At 34.9% G+C, this 21,971-nt stretch overlaps 1 protein-coding gene across 1 annotated transcript; it reads right to left on the bottom strand.

Annotated features, from left to right (window-relative positions):
* Positions 1 to 4,072: 4,072 nt before the first annotated feature.
* Positions 4,073 to 13,458, bottom strand: LOC129000235 (trypsin-1-like). Its single transcript, XM_054427190.1, has 5 exons — positions 13,356 to 13,458; positions 6,629 to 6,806; positions 5,645 to 5,913; positions 5,046 to 5,197; positions 4,073 to 4,237 (listed from the first exon to the last, which is right to left on the bottom strand). Exons 1-5 carry the CDS (start codon positions 13,456 to 13,458, stop codon positions 4,073 to 4,075), a joined length of 867 nt encoding a protein of 288 aa, XP_054283165.1.
* Positions 13,459 to 21,971: the final 8,513 nt, after the last annotated feature.

Below are 21,971 nucleotides of genomic sequence, written 5' to 3'. Positions count from 1 at the left end.
AATATGGCATGGTGTACAACAAATTTACTAAAATAATATAACTTACTTCGTATTTAATTAAACTAGTGGTCGTCCTGTGGTCGAAACTCGACCAAAAATAATTCATGTACAGACTTCTCTATTTTCTCCCCACACTGTAAATAAAACATGTGATTGGAATTTCTTCCATTTGTTTTGATTTTCTGTTTACATTTTGTTGTTATTTCGTTACCATCATGGCAACCCATATGGTCCATGTTAATTTTTTGGAGTTTTCAAATTCATTTATTGTTCTTATTTGTTAGCCTATTTTAATTTATAAAGGGATTCTGCACACCTACAGGAAAATAGCTTTCTAACGGTATGCGTAGATTTTCCCTACGATACACACGAGCTGAGAAAAAAGGTTTTAAAGAAACATGCTTGCCTATTAATATATAGATAGATTAGTTTAGTAATACTAATAATTCAATATTATTTTTGTAGTGTACTCCTTAACACTCACCCTTTAGAATCAGCTGATTTTATTAAAGTAAGTCAGTGTTTTTAATGCAATAAACAATATCCGTATTAACGTACTATATCTTTTAGTGTGAATATAATTATAAAGGTAACGGTTAACCATTGAAATACCAATTCATTTAGTACCAAATGTATCTCTAAAGCTCGCCAGGCCCTAACAACAAATAGGACGTAAAGCTATTTGATTATTCTGTTCCTAAAAAAAATATTTTCCTCTTGGTTTAATACCAGAAATGTTTTATACCTAAACGGTTTCATCACTATAGACAACCGATCAGTTGGGGCTTCCAATATTTCAAATCAAATATTCAGATACGACTCACTAACAATCAAAAGGTCACCGGTTCGATCCTGAGAAAAGTCAGTAGCTTTTGATGATTCTAAACTGGACCCTTCTGTTCCTGATCATTAGGCTTTAGATAAATGATTCTGGCTAATGAAACAGCTGATCTTAGTCAGTAATACAGCTAAAAAAACTCATCTCACTGCCATTCTACACTCATATTTGGGTTAAAATACGCGCATAAGAGGCGTCTCCATCTCAATGATTGATAATTGTTTTAAATAAAAATTACGCTTGCTTAGTTACTTAAAATAACAATTTGAGTATAGCAAAACACTGATACATTATGAATGGATTTTTAAAATTGTTTATAGTATGTGCTTGTTTATTATCTACAAAAAAAAAAAAAAAGAAAATTATCTACAATAAATATTTACGAGGTTTTACAGAAAGTTTATGAAGGAGTCTAACTTGTTTGAAAAACTTAAATTTGGAATACTTGGTGAATATTAAACAGTTTTTTGTTAACCTATAACTTGAATACACGCTTAACATCTCATGAATACACAATTTCAAACTTTCTCACGATTAACTACGCTCTGAATATCAGTCACAGAGACACAAACTACTTATCAAGTAGAATAGTTCAAACTCTGGCTTTAGTTTTGATCAATTCAACAAGGCGAGTGAATTCAATATGACTGCGTTCCCGTAACGGTTTAATTTTCAACTTCACCGATTGACGGATTTAGTTATTTCAATCATTGGTTTGGGTAAAACGGAAAACGTGTTTTCCAAACTGTATTAATCGTGAATCTATTTAACACGCCGACGAATTCAACTATTTGTTGTTTTGTATGGACAAGATTTTTCTCATTGCACGAAAATTACTAACTGTAAAATTTGTTTAAGTTAATGTATTTTTACTTTCTCCCCCTATACATAGTATATGGAGAAAGCATTGTTTTCGTCAAAATTTTCGAGTTTGAGTTTAGAGTGGATATATCCATTTTGGGTCCCCCTGAACCCAAAAAAGTGGTTTTCGAAGTGATGTCTGTGTCTGTATGTGTGGATGTGTACAGAGCTTCGATTTGGTTTAAATTTGGTATGTAGGTACTAATGCATGGTGTCTCCAGGGATTTTTTTCAATTTTTTTATATTTATGGGGATTTTATTATAAAACCCATAAAATAACGGAAAATCAGATTTGAACGGAATAACGGAAAATGAGCGTAATTAATTTGATAAAAATTGTTATGTTATAGCCCTTTGGATTCTGAACAAAATGGTTCAATCCCATTTCCATAAAAATTACGGTTAAACAGTTATTGTAACCCATAAAACATTATTTTCCCATAACAAATCACATAAAATTAAAAAAAAGATTTAGGAAGAACCCTTTTTTTAACCAATGTCCTTATAATTATTCCTTATAATTCCGAACAAAAAAATTCAACCCCATTACTGTAACAATTACGGTTCAAAAGTTATTGTAACTTTTGTGATTTTTTCCTACAAAATTATCATACCCTAGTTACTCCCACCGACCCATGATAAAGGTTGTTGACAAGCATGGGAGAAAGTATGTGTCAGATTGCTGATACCGTATATTTTTATAATTTTGTCATCGTTTAAATACTTCAATTGGTAATTTTACGATGTATTTCACTCTATACCATATAACCTTGAAGCAGTGATATAATGTTAATGCTTCGGATTTAACCAAACCAGTAATTACTTTGTCGCCTAACTTTCAAAAATATAATTTACATTTATATTTTTTCAAACTAATTAACAACCATATGAACTATGATATAATTTTAATTTCTGTATTCTAGTTGTTATAATTATTAAAAAGCTTTAAATAAAAAATACATACAATTGTTAGTTGAATTGCAGAAACCAAAAATGTCTAGTCGATAGCACATTAGCTGCCGATTTCTGTATCAACAAAACCATAAGCTATGTCGTTGATTAGTTTAAAAACGTTAATAACAAGTATGGCAACATTATATCACCTATTACATCAATAATGTTACCATAACAATACAGACGAGTTATTAGTTGAAATTCATGAATGCATCGCGTTCATCATAATATGTGGAATATGCGAGGAACTCTGGGAAGTGAATAGGCCTATGACATTCCTAGAAATGTGGACAATCTTTGAGCTTAATTTTGGCAGAATCGGTTTAGTATTTTAGTCGGGGTAGCTGCACAGACAGATTGACAGACGGAGAAAGACCGACAGACAGACGCCACCTCAGTTTTATAATAGTATAGATGGATAAGTGACTTGAATTAATATTACTTACGATTTGGATTTATTAGATAGAAACAGTTGTTGTTCTTAACAAAGGCATTGCACTATAATAAAGGGACAAGTTAACACATATGGTTCGAGGTACATTTTATTATTCACGCCAATTCAACAAACGCTATTTTGTGTTGTGAAGGATCGAATTTTCTTAGTTGAATAAGCCGTGTATATTACTTAACATTAAACAAAAATAACTTCAACAAATTCAAAAGCATATGATTATTAAGTGTCTATGGAGCATGTTAACAAATATAAATGTACGGCTCAAGGCATGTCCAAGAACCTGTATCACAACATAATATGATAATGTATTCTAAAATTTGACTATAACTTAATAAATAAATAAGTACATACATATAATACACAAATTACAAACTTTTGTACGAGTTACTCGCAACAAAAGAGTTCAATGATTGAAAGTAGATGCTTCAGATGATAGAGGAGATAAGACTACGTATGTAAGCAAGATAACGTAGTCAATAAAATCTACACTCTTAACTTTTTATTTCCAATATTTTAAATTTGTATTCGTTATTTAAAACCACATAAACAGTACAACAAAAATCACATAAAGTCCATCCCAATGTTAAATAACAATCATAAAAAATGCCACGTGGCAACTGAACACGTTTACCGTTTAAGTGTTTATGTATTTTGTGTTTTATTGTATGTTTTTTTTGTTTCTCAATTTACATTTTAAGATTGGAAACCCGAAGGCGGGTCTTTTCAAGCAAAAGAAACTTTTAAAATTCATTTAAACGCTAACTCAAACGATCATTATTATTATGTGCATATAGGCCTAGTTTGAATTTTCAATCTTTTCTAAATGTCCTCCTTTGAAAAATGTTGTTATAATTTCTTACTACCTTATTTTAACTACTGTACAACATTTATTCCTCTTCAATGTCATATTCTTCCTCTTCACTGAGTGCACTTCTTTGTTCTGTCAGCTGATGGTACATTGTTGATCAGCTGTTTTCTACCATGGTAGAGTTCATCCACTTCAGGAACGTCGCCACTCTGGTGTACAGTCCTGGTAGTCTAGGTCTAGCACAACCTACCCCTGTGGATACTACCCCTACAACAGCCATCTCTCCTTCCTCCCCCACCATTAATGGTCCTCCACTGTCCGCCTGATAATATAAATAAACAACATAAATATAAATTATAAATATAAACTTTCTTATTTTACTTGGATGGAAAGGCAACCGCAATATTGGCAAGCTCTTCGTTCACTCTTGTCCCCTTGTTTAGAATATTTTTATATGGAGTCGACTCACCAGGGTGTGTATTTTAACGAATATGACTGAAGGATGTGAATTGATTGAATGAGAACGAATTTGTTTCTGACTAAAGATGGTGCTTTAGCTTGGTGGATTATTACCAGCCCGATGATCAAGGATGGTTTGTTCAAGTTTTGAACCTTTCTGCATCGGACATTTTTGGAATTGAACACGTGGTTTTTTGATTACCAGAAGAGCATCATATCCACTCACAACATACATTTATCTACATAGGCCCCTAATTATTATTTAGTTAAATATCCGAAGTCCGATGATCAACTACTACTCAGGCAGGTGGGTCTGCCCAAAATCTCCTCACACCTAGAAATACAGGCAGATGATAAACCTGGTATGACCTGTTGACTCCCAATCGTACAAAGTAAAACTCTACAAAATTTACTGTAGGTAGTAAAACCTTAAATTATACATTATTCAGTACCATTTTGTTGAAAAGGGTTCTAGCTGGATGTATGCTTTCAACCATGACTAAATAGGCTTGTTAGACGACGGTGACAAGTCATGGAGTTTGACCACAATCTTACTTTCATTTCTCTGGAATATAAATCATCTTCAACAGGCACATTTCTTAAGTTCAATTAAACACTCTAGACACACTTCCACTAGTATTATATTATTATGTTACTTCACTCATACTTACCCAGCACGCATCCTTGCCCCCTGCCTCTACTCCCGCGCATAGCTGTGAGTCTTGCACCCTCAACGCTTTACCCTGTGACAGATACCACTCCTGGCACAGCATGTTGTCTACTATGGACAGCCGCACCTTCCGCAGCACGTTGGCTCGCTTACCTGCACAACATTAGTGTCTCTTTTAGGGATCGGTTGAATTTCTAACGGCAATATCAACGTCACTCTCTGTAAAGATGGAATATGTCAGACGACGTCAGAAAACGATATACGTTAGATTTGAAATCAAATATGGGCGTTTGCAAACAGTAAAACGTTAAAACATGTCCAAACTACCAGTACATGTTGAACTGTTCGTACTCTATGGGTTATTTGGGGGAAAATGCAAATATAAAATAGCTCTTTGTAGTTCTTAATATATTTGCCAAAGAATTAAACTAGGTTCCGGAGGCCCGGACTCAGACACTACAAGTTTCAATGATTTTATCTGTGTGACGGAATTCAAGTTAGGGTTTTGCTTCACCAACCCAGGAAATATTTATAGAGTATAAACCCTTAAGTGGCATATACCCTACTACCCCTAGGGCATATGGATAGATATGGACTAACCCTTGGAAGAGTTTTCCTCCGTCCACCCCCACCCAGCTACTGTCGCTTCCTCCGCCGTGGGGTCAGAGAAGCACGCAGGCAGCACCCCAGAGGACCACGGAGCCGCAGCCCCCAGCCGCAACAGTGCTAGGTCGCTGTCGTAGCTGGCACAGCGGAAGTCCGGGTGGAGGATGACCTTGGTCACGGGCAGCCTGAGGTCGCCGCCCTGCAGGAGGTTGTGTTGGCTTAGAGTCACACGCAGGCCCGTGGTGCCGAGAGTATCTGTTCCACTGGAAATAAAGTTGAAGTATATTTTAAAATGTCTTACTTTGTTCTTCGTGGCTAGAGATATACTCGTAATAGGACTTACTTTCAATTGAGATCTATTAATGTATTTATGTATTAAGAACCTGTGCAGAACCATTTACCATAAGGATATTAAAGGTGCCGTTTTAAGGATTTTAATTTTAGTTTCTCTTTAATTTAATTATGTAGATTTATGTGCCTTTAAGTTTAAGTTAATTTATTTTAGTAATGTGTAATATTTACCAAAAAATTATCTCCCACCCCCTCCCCAATTGGTGAAGGTCCCCAAAATGGGGCTCAAGATTTGATATTAATTTTGATTTGGGTTGAATGTGGAGGGGCTCAAACCTTACTCAACTTGATTCTACCCCACAAGGTGGTCTGACGAAGCTTTGTCTAATGTTGTTTCGATCACAATTTTTCCCTCTCGTAGGAAATCAGTGACATACAAAGGTTACAGAGACAGACAGAGACAGAGACATCACTATATTTTGTGACAGCCTTTTAGTGATATCGTTTCACTTAAGAGTACCCTTCGTTCTTTAGTGAGTGAATCAGATACACAATCATATATGTCACAATAGTTTACAGTGACAGAGGATTGAGTCACGTTATCAAGCGATAGGAAATTCAGGCTATCGGAGCTATGAGAACTATGTGCTTCTGAGTTATAGGAATCGGAGCTATGGAACACCTCACCTGCACAGACAATGTGCTGCAGTCAACACCCAGTGTTTGTTGACTAAGGTGCCTCCACAGAAGTGGCCGCCATTTTTCGTCAGAGATACCAACCACGGAAACTCCCCCTTGGTTGCAGTCTCACCCCCGACTATCCGACCTTCTCGTCTCAACCGGACTGAGGGCCAGCAGTCCACGTCTGCAACTTAAAGAAAATGTGAATTTCACTCTGAAATGTCACCAATGTTCATTAAAACTATTTATTTAAAAACTAGTGAGCTAGATCGCTAGAGAGGTTATGTTTTCATTTATAATCTCTCATTGCCACTGCAATTGCACCACTCAACAATTAAATTGGCCTAAACAGCTGATTAGTTGAAGTTCGAATCATTGCAATTTTACTTCTCTCGCAATCCTTGAACCTCATTGGTCCGTTGCCCGTGTTGTTATGAGTAAAACAATGCTGTTATGAAAGTAAACAATGCTGTTATGTGAAACTTTTCAATTCGAGAACTTCACTGAAACGGCGACTTTAAAAAACAACTGTCGTAGGTAAAATAAATTTAAGACTTATCTCTTATGTTATGTGTGTAGAAAAAAACCATTATTTAACATTCTGATGCGTTTATAGATGTCACATTTCATCATATTTTTTACATACATGTATATTTTGGTATCCAGTGATTCTGTATTGGAATAAGAATAGTTGATTGCCATTGTGCAAATAGATTACAGTTAATATAGTAATTGTGAAGTTGCATACAAAGAGAAAAAAAAATATATAAATTCCTTCGATCATAGTTAGAGTATAGTTAGAGTACCTTCTTTTGAAAATCAAATGTTAGATGTACTTTAAAATTATTTTGACGACACTCATTATTATATTGTAGATACTTCCTGACTTTCTTCCTGACCATATAAAATCCATAGAGAACCGTGCAAGGTTTGGGGCAGAGATACAATCTATGATTTTGAGTAGCAGGCATGAATGAGTCTCTGGCGCTGGTGTGGCGGGTTGTTGGCGGCTTGTGTAAATGGACTTTTTGGGTTTAAATTTAATTTCAACATTTTATAATATGGTACGTTAAATTATTTAATTTTATTTATAAAGTGGATAGTTTATTTATGTTTTAGAGGTTAAGTGGTAGAGAGGACTTGCTAGTCCTAACTTCGCCTCTTAAAGAAAGACATTTTTCATTACATTTTTCATTTCATTTCATTTCATTTCATACTTAGTCAGGTAAGGTTGGAATAAATAATTAGCCTCATATAGAATGTAAACGTACTTGTCCATTGTCTCGAACCATATACTTAGCAAGAATTGTTACAAAAATATACCTTAACCACCCTCCTCAACGGCAAAGTACTAAAGTTTTTTGTACCTAACCGTTAAATAACTATTTTACCTATTGGGTGTGTAATACATTTAGGTTTTAGCTAGATATATATATTAACTCAAAACGCTCAAAATTTAAAACAAATTCTAGCATTACGGACTCTATGTTTCATCCTAACCAACATAATAATTGTTTACCAGCGAACTTAATTCAATATAGAATAAACAGCTTTAAGCAAATAATACAATCCCCTTAGGCATGTTAATCTATCGTGTCTATAGAACATGATCTGTTGAAAACCCATTTTAAATATACATACAAATCATATACCTGTCTATTTATCCATCTTCAAATAAGGGTTTTCTCTGTAAGATCCCTTTTCCACCCGTCCTTAACAGTTTTTTACGATTGATGTGTAATTGTGCATCTTATGATCTAGCGGGATGGTGAATGGCAACTAAAAAGGGGATTCCCTTTAGGGCTTCGTTCCCCTAAGGTGTGATTTATTTTTAGGATTCGTTTTCAAAGATCATCAACCTGATACTGACCCACTTTCTTTATAACGGGTTAAATCGTAAACAAGATACGAAACAGTTTAAGAAACTGCATTTGATATAGCCTATGCTACTTTCAGAAATAATTGTTACCTGATGAAGGTTAATAAATCAATCTTTATGGTATGGATCTTTAATCAACAAATTTAATTTATTCGAAATTGTTAGTTTTATTCACCTATTAACTGTCTTATACTAAAATATTTTTAAGAATAAAGGGTATTATTCGTTTTTGCCTCTATTTTGAAATCTAATAAAATGCTCGATTCGCGCACTAATCCCCTCATTAAGTACTAATATGGGCAATTTTATCCTTTTTTATAACTAGTACAAAATATATTAGTGAATTTCCCATATATGGAGCAGTCCGGAGTGTGGGAACTGTTTGAGGATTAGATTAAGGTATCTGCAATCCTAAAATGCTATGGGAAGGGAGGGAAACAGGTCCACGACGTAGGGAGTTGTGAAGGAAGTAGTCAATGTGAGCATTGTGGATTGTGGAAATTGAATTAATGTATCTGCAATACTAAGACTGCTTTCAGAGTAAACTAACGATTTTTTCTGAGCAAAGCTCGGTCCCCAGGTACTTGGCATTAATGTACAATGAGTATAAATTAAAATGCCCGAACAATACAACTGTCTGTGAAGCAGATTGGTTATAGCGCTCGCAATCAAATCTGAAGGTCGCTGGTTCGATTCCAAGAGAGGTCGTTTCTAAATCAGCTGTTCATTGTCATTGTTCTACCTAACAATAGGTCAACTTTAGATAGTAACAAAACTAGGATTTGGACCGTTTCTTTCAAAAAAATTTAAAATGCCATTAAACATAAATAAATAAAAACTCAAAATCCTACAAAACTTCAAATTTAAAGAATATTTCTACCCTTAATATTTATATATTACACATACGTTAATACTTACAGTTAGTTATGGAGTTGGTTAAAGGCGCTCCAAGTACCAACAAACACAACACTTCCCACCACATCTCGGCACGGACCTACCCTCAGTGACTGAGCGCCGTTATCACTAACACTCTGTTATCACTAGCCTAGAGACAGTCTCAAGGTCATTGCCAACCCGGAACCCCCATAGCAGTGTTTACATCGATGACCTTGACATTGCAGTGTCTTTGCCGGGGACGGTCGATAACGGTATTGGAATAGGCAACATATTTGTACTGATATTACTTGAGGGGTGGATTTTGTGATTCGATATTTTCGGAAAAGTATTTTTAGATTTAATAGTTACTGTGATATCTGTCTATTAATTGTATTGAAAGAAAATTCTGTTTACGTTTGCGTGTTTGTTCTATGTAAAGCACAAATAGCCATATGGGCTAAAAGTTTTCATGATGGTAGAGCATAAATTCTGTTAAGACATAAACCTAGTTTTACAGAACCAAACCAAACACATAAAATAAACTTCCAGCATTTGATTTCAGCCGCATTATTCTCTGTTGTGGCCTAACCCTGTAGATCGAGTAAGCTAGCATTGCAAAAAAGTACTTTTATCATATCAAGTATCATAGTTCCTCCCCTTTTTACTGCTCCAAACAAAGTTGGTTAATGTTCTTAAAGTAAAATATTAACCATTTTGTGAATGAACTTCGTTCATCGATAATCTACCAAGTAACTTATTTTTTTCAAGTTATACATAACGAGAGACCACGTACTAAAGTGAATGACCCCGTTAATGTGAATAAAAAGATAACTAATTCAGGGTTCAAACGTAAAATCTTTAAAGAGTTCAAAGAGTTCATACATAATAAATATAATTTTCACTCGTACCATTACTGGCAAATTTCATTCAATCAATAACAACCCACGTCATTCCATCCGACAGAATATAAAACAGCTGTTTAGTCATTGAAAACTTTATTTTCAAAGTAATATTTTTGACCACAAACTTTCACTCAACAACTATAAATTGAAACACAAAGCAGTCCCGCATCAAGCTAACAAAGCCAGTTTTCTTCACAGATGTAAGTGATTCTTGAGTTCCAAAGAGTCTCAAGTCCCAAGTCAATAAAACAGTCTTCACTCAGCTACTCTCTTTGTCCTCCCCTCGTCTGAGAGCAAAGGAATGCCCTTCTTTGAGCTCCAGTTTTGAAAGAAAATCAAATTTCGGGTGGTTTTAATTCCTTCCCTCCATATGACCTTTTTTTATTCTTTTGAAGTTTCTTACGATTTATAAAATATTCTGTCCCGTAAAACATTGTTTAAGTTAAAATTAACCAACTTATTGGTGTTTTTTTCTACCAATTGACAACGATTATAGGGAGGAAGGAGCAAGTGCCGTTCTATTCTTTGCCGTGGGGATTATAAACTGTCAAAACCGTCAGATAGGGTCGAGTGCTGTTTAGACAGCGGCCCGTTTGACTCCCCAGAGCGTAAGGGTGATTCAGGGGAGGGGTTTCAAGGGAACAGTTTCTTAACTGGGTTTTCCTAATATCGATTGAAAATTAGTATCGATTTGATTAGTAAACCTTCATTCATTGTTTTCATAATCAGCAAGTTTGGTTAGGTTAGGTTAGGTTATGATGAGGTATCCTCAGTGGCAAAGCTGAGTCTGCCATCACTGGCCATCACTGAGCATGTGAGAAAACTGGTGCTGTGCATGGTGTATATACCTACTTGATGCGGCTTCCACCGGAAGACCGAGAATTCCGTGATAACACCAGCGGCATGCCTATGAATGAAGATTTCAAAAATACTCGCACTTGAATATTTGAATATATTTAGATTACAATACAACGATCATCATGACACCCGATGGAAATATTCTGAAGTAACCATTCCTAAACTAACTGCACGCCTCATGGGTTCAACTTATGTTTAGAACTAAGGATAAAAACCGTTTTATTGGTAGATTTCAAAGCTCTCAAGCATTGGCATTTATTTATATGTGAACAAATATTTTGATATTTGTGTAGTACCTGAAGTGTTTGTGTATAGAATGTGAGTAAATTTCAAACTTAACAAGATCATCAATAGTTTCTGAAGGTCCACAGGAAGATCGTTTATTAGATAAAATTATACTACTGTATTAATACAATCATTTTTTTACAGCCTGGATAACGTTATTTGTCCTTAAATTTCACGTAAATATGTCTAAAGGGAAATGAAAAGTAATCCAGAAAAAGGACAAAAGTACGAGACCAGTTACAATAAAGTTCTTAAATCGATTCTCGCTACTTTAGAATATACTTCTTAACTAACAAAACTGTCCATGTTATGAATCAACTTTGATAGTTTTTAACACAGTTGAGCGGGCAATACACCAAACAAACGATTCACATTTGAGTTGTTTCTGGCGATGAAAAGATCAGAACCAAAAAGTCATCAGCTGCCGTGGTGCTCGCTCCAATGAGAATTTATTGGCTTTTCATTGTTCAGTTCTAAGCCCTTTATCAAGGGATTATTGGAATTTAAGCCCCTTTCCCTTGTTGCTTAATCCTGCACTTTAGCGGAATAAAATCCATGTGTTTAACGGTTGTTATCAGGTTTACGCTGTATTCGAGTAGCAATGCAAATTCATTGTTTTGGCGATAAAAAATATATTCAAGTTATTTTTAAGTTCTGTCTTTTAAAAAACGTATATATTAAAAAAAACTTAGCAAAACTTATGACAGCTAGTCTGACCATACTACTGGACCGAATTACACGCGGGTTGTACTAAAAGAAAGGTTATCGATCCTATATGTGCATGTTGTATTTGTATTTTGAAAATATTTATGTTAATTGGGCCAAAAATGGAAATTCAACTTTTCTTATGGAGATTTAAAATGGGGCCAATTCTATATAATAAAAGGTATGTTTATTGAAAAACTTTTTCTCAGCTACTGTGCATCGCAGGGAAAATCTACGCATACTGTTAGAAAGATATTTGCCTGTAGATGTGCAGAGTAAATTTAAATATTCTCAAAAATAAACACAAACAAATAAATATTAAAAATTAAAAAAAAAAACATGGGTCTTACGGGTTGCCATGTTGGTGACGAAATAACATCAAAATATAAACAGAAAATCCAAACAAATGGAAGAAATTCCAATCACATGTTTTATTTACAGCATGGGTGAAAATAAGTAAGTTTGCACAACACGTACTTTTGGTCGAGTTTTCGACCATGGGGCGAGCTCTAGTCTTTTATAATATAGTTTTAGTAGTCATTTGTGAATTAAGAAAGTATGCTTAATCTATGATTAAATTGCATAAGAAATCGAACGTGCTGCAGTAATAAACCCGATACATTCTTCTAAAGTTAAGATTTTTCATAATTCAGGCTGTTCAGAGTCTTTCCTCAGAATAAATACGTTTCTTTCCTATTCATGTAGTGACTTCGAAGGGTAAGTACGTTAAAAGAGAGGAAAGTGTTTAGTATCAACCCCTCTCCCCTAAGGTGTATAATAATAACGTTTATTATTGAAATAAGTATACAGAAAATGTAATTTTTCCATTTAATTTAATGATTCAGTAGGGGACCAAGCTTTGTGGTTATTTATTTTTATTAGGTAAAATAGTATCATCAACAGATACCTATTATATTTTAAAGGAATAATTTTATTACCAACCATGATCATTTAATCGCTGAGATAATATCAACTCTGTAATGCGTGTCTAATTCTACCCATTTCATAGATGATTAAATGCATTTAGATTCACATTTACCATTGATTATAGACACTAAAAATAGTTACACGCTTAGGCTACTATGAATGAATGCTCATTTTACTATCTCGATTATTATTTCACTTGGCTTCACATTGAAATTGCAAACAATTCAGTACATTTCAATGCTTTTACATAACTATTTCTTAGAATATTTAATTTCCTAAGTTTTTTTTAGTTAGCATGCACCGATGCACTGCCCTTGCATGCTGCACTGAGTAACCCTGGCCTTGCCCGCATAGCACGGTAGGTCACCAGTTCGAGTCCGGGCCAAGGCCAAGTCATGTAACATTATGTCAACCACTCCCCTTGTTATGGTAGGTTAGTGGTTGTAGGCACTTCTCCAGCCAATCCCTGTCTCTGAGCACGGAAGGTATGGTTATCTAGAGTGTGGGGGGTTCTCCCTGGAACCTCAATTGAGTTAAGGGTGTCGCCACCTTTGGTGGATAGGTTCATCCGGGTGGGTCCCACTTCTATACCTGCCTCCTTTTGGGAAACCTTGATGGCCTGGCAGTGATGTTGGGTCTGACGGGCAAATGAAGTAGATCGGGTGCTGGGTCCGAGCCCGCCAGGGGTATCTGGGGATCTATCGCTCTGGTTATCTCTGGTTTCCCAGCAACTGGGTAAGGCCTCGATCGGGTAGTGGTGTAAATGGGAGGTTGGGGTTCCCCCATCAGCGTGCTGACGGTCCCCTTCCTTCTGGCTTTGATGGCGGGTTCTGCCTGTCAGGGATTAGATAGGTCCCGAGTGTTGCTTGCACTATGTCACGTCCAGGGCACTCCTTTTAGTCCAAAGGGCTTCGGCCTTGTAGAGCTTAATTGGGGTGGGCGTGGGAATAAAGTAGCCGGTATCCCTGGTTAGGATTGAGGGGCAACCCTCTCTCCGATCGGTTATTTGCCGTTTGGTAGCCGGTGAGTGTGATGACCTTAAGTCATCCTCCTATGGTGTCATAAATGTTGGTGCGTCAGTTCCAATCGGCATCATAGGTCCCGGGTTAAGTAATAGGTACCGGGTGTGTCGTGGAGTTTCGGCTCTTCTGACAAAGAATAACATAACATAACATAACATAACATAGGTTATGGCATCTAAAGTACAAGTATCCTACTCATACAGATTTGCAATTTAATTTATTAAATGGTTGATTAAGTTATGAGTAGCACTAGGGTCTGTTTGTGAGGATATATAAGATTGTTTATGTCTGTGAATTTGTTGTTCAGAGTAAACTAAAAACCAATTGAATCAATCGACTGAGATTGTACAGCAAGGTTAATGATGAACCCCGCAAACACACAATACCCCCACCACAGCAAACCTGCAGACTAAATAAATTTCCATTCTTATTGGATTTTCAATTAAATATTTCCCAAAACATGTCAGAATAATTATCTATTGAAATACCGTATAATCAGATTTAATCATTACTTAGGTAAACAAGCAAACTACAGCAGTTTACTTATTATCAGTCCATAAGAATATGGGAATTATTAATTTAAAGTTTTGCCCGTAACCATTAACCGTACAAAAAAACTTCAGGTAGCCTACTGGAAGTATTTGTTTTTTAGCTATTCAAAATTATTTAAAGGGAAACTGGTAAATTTTATGTTTCTCTGCTCTTACAAGAGGAAACTTCCTTACAAAATTAAAAATCAGACTTAATTTATAATGTGCCATCAATATCACGAAATAACATTGCAAACAAGTCTTTAAGTTTTTCTGAAAACATAAATCTGTAACTTCTTATAAACATTTTAGAGAAGTTGTTTCATCTTTCATTCAGAATTGAAATATCAAAGAGCCGTGAGCATTTACATAATTTCTAAGTAGCATTTCTGGCATTCAAACTCAGGAATGTATTTCTTACGTATTGAAAGCATTCTTCTTATGTACCTATTGAAAGCATTCTTCTTATGTAGGCCTATTGAAAGCATTCGTTCCAACAAGTTTCTGAGCATTGAAATCATGAATACACCTTACATTTTAGACCCAATTATACGGTAAACATTTGAAATACAGTAATTCATAACAGTTTTTTTTCGTTGTAATTATTGCTGAAGAAGACTAGCTCCGTCTTCTTATAAAAAGTAATACTGTAAGTATTATATTATAACATCAGTGCCCTAAATCTATCTATCTATATATATAAAATCCAATGTATGTTTGTATGTTTGTATATTTGTATGTTTGTATGTTTGTCCTTTATGGACTCCGAAACCGCTCGACAGATTGTAATGAAACTTTCAGGCATTATTAAGCATTATTCAAGGATGGTTTGTGTGAAGTTTGGTGCAGATCCGTCAAAAGGGCTCCGCCCCAGTGGCTCTGGAGTTTCCCATGTTAACCTTATGAGTACTCATATTTAAAAGGAATTAAAGAATCTTAACAGCTGGTTCAACTAAACTATCTGATTCTGTGATGTTCAATAGCATTAAAAAGTTAATAGATTTACCAACAGGGTGCAGCACTATATTTTTTTAATTTATGAGAACAGCTAACTTGCAACCAAAAGGTGAGTGAGCGCATGGTGGAATGAGTGAGCGTAGCGAACGAACTTCAACCTGGAGGCGAGTTGCGTAGCGAACGAGCTAACCTGAAGGCAAGTGAGCGCAGCGAACGAGCTCCAACCTAAAGGTGAGTGAGCGTAGCGAACTTCAACAGCTAATTAGCAACCAAAAGGTGAGTGAGCATAGCGAACGAACTTTAACCAGGACATGATTGAGCCATGCGAACGAACTCATCTTGAAAATGAACGAGCATTTGACATAAATCCACACTAGGACAGGACGACGTCTGTCGGGCCAGCTAGTACTCTAATACGAGCAAAGTTTGCTTGTATGTATGTATGTATGCTTGCACCAAGATCTCGAAAACGGCTCCGACGATTTTCTTCAAATGTTGTATATAGTTTAATTCTGGCCTAAAAACGAGTTTACTGCAATTATAACTGCCAACAAAAATCTAATTACGTAGAAAAATGAAACTGAAAATCACATTTTTTAAACATTAGTCTTATGGGTTGCTAGGTAACCATGTTGGCTGAATAAAATAACAAGGAAAAAGTAAACAAAAGACTTGTAATTTGTCTATCCACAGTATACTAGCAAAACAAAATACAGTACAAAAGGAAAAACATCAGTTGTTACTATTGAGCAAAGATTATACTGAATATTACTCGATTATATAGTCAAGGGTAGCAATGTGGAGTGTGGGAACTGTTTATGACAATTAGGTTAAGGCATAGATAAAACATACTCCCTTAGTAGATTTCTCATCCTAATGGAACAGCTGAAGACAATTTTATTGTTAGTTCTGTACGGTTTATGTAGAGGTCGTGTTTTGTTTACAATTTGTTTCCCGTTAATACAGTCATTTAAAACCTTGTTTAACCAAATAATAGATCTAATCATAAACAATAAATTGTCCCCTAGTATTTAACCAAACAGTAAAGCACAAATCAAGAAATTAACCCTAAAATAATAGAAACAAAATTTCGTCGACACTAGCGCCCAGTGTGGCGTACATGAACTAGACACGAAAAACGATTTCAAAATTTACAATGGGATGAGAAGTCTACTTGTGTTGGTTAGTCTATGGTTAAGGTATCTACAATCCTAAAATGCTATGGGAAGAGAGAGAAACAGGTCCGCGACGTGGGAAGTGATAAAGGAAGTAATAAAGGTGAGCAGTCTGGAGTGTGGGAACTGTTTATGATGATTAGATTAAGGAATCTACAATCCTAAAATGCTATGGGAATGGAGGGAAACAGGTCCGCGACGTAGGAAGTGGTGAAGGAAGTAGTAAAGGCGAGCAGTCTGTAGTGTGAAAACTGATGACGATTAGATTCAGGAATCTGCAATCCTAAAATGCTATGGGAAGGGAGGGAAACAGGTTCACGACGTAGGAAGTAGTGAAGGAAGTAGTAAAGGTGAGCAGTCTGGAGTGTGGGAACTGTTAATAACGATTAGATCAAGATATCTACAATCCTAAAATGCTATGGAAAGGGAGGGAATCAGGTCCGCGACGTAGGAAGTGGTGAAGGAAGTAGTAAAGGCGAGCAGTCTGGAATGTGGAAACTGTTTATGACGATTAGATTAAGGAATCTACAATCCTAAAATCCTATGGGAAGGGATGGAAAGAGGTCTGCGACATAGGAAGTGGTGAAGGAAGTAGTAAAGGTGAGCAGTCCGGAGTGTGGGAAATGTTTATGACGATTAGATTAAGGTATCTACAATCCTAAAATGCTATGGGAATGGAGGGAAACAGGTCTGCGACGTAGGAAGAGGTGAAGGAAGTAGTAAAGGCAAGTAGCCCGGAGTGTTGGAACTGTTAATGACGATTAGATTAGGGTATCTGCAATCCTAAAATGCCGTTGGAAGGGAGAGAAACAGGTCCGCGACGTAGGAAGTGGTGAAGGAAATAGTAATGCTAGCAGTGCAGAGTGTGGGAACTGTCTGTGGCATTTATGTATCTGCAATTCTAAAATGGTATATGGAAGGAGGGCAAACAGGTCCACGACGTAGGGAGTGGTGAAGTAAGTAGTGAAGGTGAGCAGTGTGGAGATTGGGAGTGGATTAATGTATCTGCAATACGTTTCAGAGTAAACTAATAATTTTCCCCGAGCAAAGCTCGGTCCCCAGGTACTCATATCTAAAATAGCTTTCAATTTCAAGCACCTATGACATACTATTATACAGGATATTTCCAAATTGTCTGGACATATTTTCTGAACTTGTTCCTTGGGCTAATAAGACAAACATAAAATGCCTATATTTCTGTTTGTCGGTCTGTTTGTGATTTTTAAGAATTATTTTATATTTTGCGCATTTTTCGGGATAGAAATTTCAAAATTGGTATAAATGTGTATTCAAGTAGGTAAGAGAGCTTACAAAAAGTTTCGTTCCAAAATCTCAAGCCGTTTCAATTATGGCGGTCATTTAAAATCTTTGATGCTAAATTTCACGAAAACCGTAATTTTAAGAAAATTATTCTTCCGTTCAAATGATAAAGAATTTTAATCAAAATCAAATAAAACCTTGTTTGTGTAAAATCGGATGACAAACAACCAAGTTTTTAGTTTTTTTTTTCTACATTGGGTTACGAAATTCAATAGGACTTCCATGTTGTTTATTTGTTATTTTACAGAGCAGTAGCTATGCTATGGTAGTCCTATTAAATTTCGTAACCCAATGTAGAAAAAACTGATAACTCGGTTGTTTGTCATTCGATTTTAACAAACAAGGTCTCATTTGATTTGAATTTAAATTCTCTATCTGTTAAATCTTAAGAATAATTTTCTTAATATTTACGGTTTTCATTGAATTGGGCATTAAAGATTTTAAATGGCCACCATATTGAAGCGGCTTGAGATATTGGAACGAAACTTTGTAAGCTCTTTTAACCTACTAAAATACACATTTATACCAATTTTGAAATTTCTATCTTGAAAAATACCTAAGATATAAAGTAATTCTTAAAAATCACAAACAGACCGACAAACAGAAATCTAGGCATTTTAGACCCATGCTTATAACTAAAATTAAAAATTATAAAAAAACAAATGTTAAATTTTATGTTAGTCTTAGCACAAGGAACAAGTCATCAAAATATGTACAGACGGATTGGAAACACCCGTATATGAAATATATATATTATATAGGTACTTTTACTTATTTTATTAATTATTTCAATAAAAAATCAATGCATTGGAAAATTTACTCAGTTAAATAAAATTTCATGATTTTTCAGTCCTCAAAAACTTGTTTCCCTAAGACTGAACTACAAAATGTCCAGGAGAGATCCCTAGCTTTCTCTCTCCTTTTTTAAAAAAAATATGATCAATAGGCAATATCAAGTTTCGATTACATTTCATATTCATATTTATATTCAAACATCTTTGTTATTGTAACTCATGTACTTACATAGGTGCTAAATTTATTTATAATCTTATAGAATTTTCTTGAATTTTGATAGTTCTGTTTCTTTTTTTATGAATTCATGCCATACAATGCTATACCGAATGAAAGATGAGTGTGAATGTGAGCAAAATATATATTTTAGGGTTTTCAAATTACAATAAAAATACTTTTTTGATATTATGAAAATTACGGAGTTAATTTTGATTAAAACTTTCTGTGTGTGTTTCTCCCAATTCAAGGAGAAACTGGCTCCTGGTGGAGGCCTTCATTACACGGTGTGGAAGACCCTAAATCGAATTAGGGTTGAGGTACCAAAATGCAAGACAAACATGCAGAAATGGGGTCTCTTACCAGACGAAGAAAACATCTTGTGTGCGCGTGGTGCTGTTCAGGATCCTGGCCATCTGCTGATCTATCCATGCCTAGACCAGTCTTGCACATTAGATGATCTTTTACATGCGAATGACAAAGCCATATCGGTAGCTAATTTTTGGAAAAGCGAAGTCTGATTTCCGGACACGGAAAGTAAGTACAGCAAAATCACAGTGTTAATAACCCAAAAGCACAATTTTTACTAAAGTATCACAGTTTAGTTATTAGCACAGCTGTTCTTTCATTGTTGCATTACTATTATTAATGCTGTATATTATTGTTGCAGCAAAAGAAAACCGGGGTGCTTTCATTGCCCCAACCTCTTGTTTAGTGTAAAGAATTATTTTCCTATTATTGTATTACAGTTATTAATATTCCTGATCAATTCCTTTATTATTTTACTTTTACCATCAGTAGTCAAGTTTTATTCCAACAGGCAAGTACAATCATTTTGTTTTGACTAGTCTTGTACCAGATATTAATAAGCAAAATGCTTTAAAACAAAAAGGTATGCATTATTGATTTGTTTACATACATTTTTCATATTGTATTCCTTGTTTTCAATAATTATTCAAAAAAGTTATAAAATGTACTGCATCTTTTATTGCCTTTTGAAACCCAACTTAGGCACACTGGTCTTGGAGTTGAAGAGACTGTATGGGACTTTAATCCGTAGATGCTTGGGATCAAGTCCCACCAATCACAAATTATGGGAGCCCACATACATAAAATTACATTTTCTCAAGCAAGGAAATCTTTCTCAGTATTTGAGAAGACTACTAAAAGCCATATTAAGCAGTAACATGTTAAACAACATTTTAAATTCACCCTCTCTCTCTCTCTATTTAAGAAGCATGTAGTAGCGTGGCTTGTAGGACTGAGTGCAGAGGACACCGAGGCCGTTATCGCGTTGGGCGTACCTGACCGTTGACCCTACACAATCACTGATACACCACCTTTACTGACTGACCAACACACCACACTCCACCTCTCCTCTTCAATCTTCACCAGATTTTTATAAATTTCCTCAGTTTTGTACAAAGAGTTTTTTTTATCGTCAATTTAATTCACAGAAGAACACTAAACATTCAGTTTTAAACAAGAAAATTTTTTTTAATTAGAACTATACGAATTATTTTTTGTTTTCCTATACATTTTTTTACCTCCCATCTAAATTAACCTTTTCGCAACTCGAGTCTACGCACAGGCCCTGCCTATGTAGACTTTTTCCTTTGTTATAGAAGGTATTTTTTTTGCACTTTTTTTGCTTTATTTCTACAGAATATATTTTTTGTTTTGTTATCTAGTTAGTAATGTTGGCTGTATTATATTTAAGTAAAAAAATACAATGTAATTATATATGTATCTAATTTATGGGAAATAAAATATTATTTCATTTCATTTCATTTTATTTCATTTAATTTCATTTCATTTAATTTAATTTCATTTCATTTCATAACAACCAACTATAAACACTTTTGTTTTGAATGGTGAAAATGAGCACTAACTTGGTTGTGCTTAGTGGATTTTCTAATCAAAGCATGTTTTACATAATTCAATAAAGGATGCATCAACCTGGCGCAGATAATCCTCTGATAACAGCCAACAGCAGTGTATGTCTGCTAACAACAATTTGCGTACAAACGAGCCAATTATTATTCATACTCGGTTATCTGCAGGGCTTATTGGTAACAATGCATTGATCCGTCAAAAGATTTCAGAAATCGAAAATGTATAGAATTTCAGTAATTCAAGAAGCGATTTGTTTTTTTTTATAACTTTTTGAGGAGTTTTACTCTTTACTAAAAAATATTTATTTTAGTACAGAATAAAACCTCTTACACCTAGAAATCGCCCTACATTTCAAACTTCTCATGGTGATTAACTATTTTAGCATTATAACTCAACTAATTTAACTGAAATATTTGACTTAAGAAATTGTACTGAAAAGCTTTGATTCTTGATTGTGGGCCTATTCACATTGTGATTGATTGTGAGCAACATATTGACTCTATTATTCTATCGTTTGTCTTTTTGAGAATAGAATTTGATCATTAGATTACATCATTATTATTATTGCATAAGGGGTCTTTTGTGCATGGTAATTATATGCATTATCTTTTGTGCTATTTGCACCTCCATAAAGATAGTCAAATTTTTTCATAAATATAATGTTTCTCATTACATTATAGTTGTACTGAGACTAATTGCAAAAATCCTTAAAACACTACCTTACACAATAAAATTTCTTATCAGGTCACTGAAGGAGTACAGAAGGAGGAAACGAGACGTGTGTATCAATTTTTTTATTAAAATCAAATAATATTTTAATAAATGTACTAAACTTTTACACAAGACCAATTTTACAAGTGCTAGGTACAACTTGTGGGAAAATAGTTCACAATGAGTAAATTACAGGCAGTGTAAAATAAATGGCAAAAATAAATTATTTTCAAACTGTCTTCTCAATCACACTTAGTTATTTACAAAACTAAGACTACAATCACAAATAACAGAAACA

The sequence above is a fragment of the Macrosteles quadrilineatus genome, unplaced genomic scaffold, assembly GCF_028750875.1.
Source record: "Macrosteles quadrilineatus isolate MER2022 unplaced genomic scaffold, UCM_ALF_1.0 Scaffold_8__2_contigs__length_117827958, whole genome shotgun sequence".
Taxonomy (NCBI): domain Eukaryota; kingdom Metazoa; phylum Arthropoda; class Insecta; order Hemiptera; family Cicadellidae; genus Macrosteles; species Macrosteles quadrilineatus.
Note: the sequence above shows the minus strand (reverse complement) of the source record. Positions and strands in the feature narration are given on the sequence as shown.

Excerpts from the sequence above, each read along its gene's own strand:
- LOC129000235 (XM_054427190.1), bottom strand. The coding sequence starts at position 13,458 with ATGTTACATGACTTGGCCTTGGCCCGGACTCGAACTGGTGACCTACCG. Across the intron at positions 5,198-5,644 it reads GGAGGAAAACTCTTCCAAGG|GTAAGCGAGCCAACGTGCTG; the intron begins GTTAGTCCATAT and ends AATGTTGTGCAG. Across the intron at positions 4,238-5,045 it reads GGGGCAAGGATGCGTGCTGG|GCGGACAGTGGAGGACCATT; the intron begins GTAAGTATGAGT and ends TTATATTATCAG.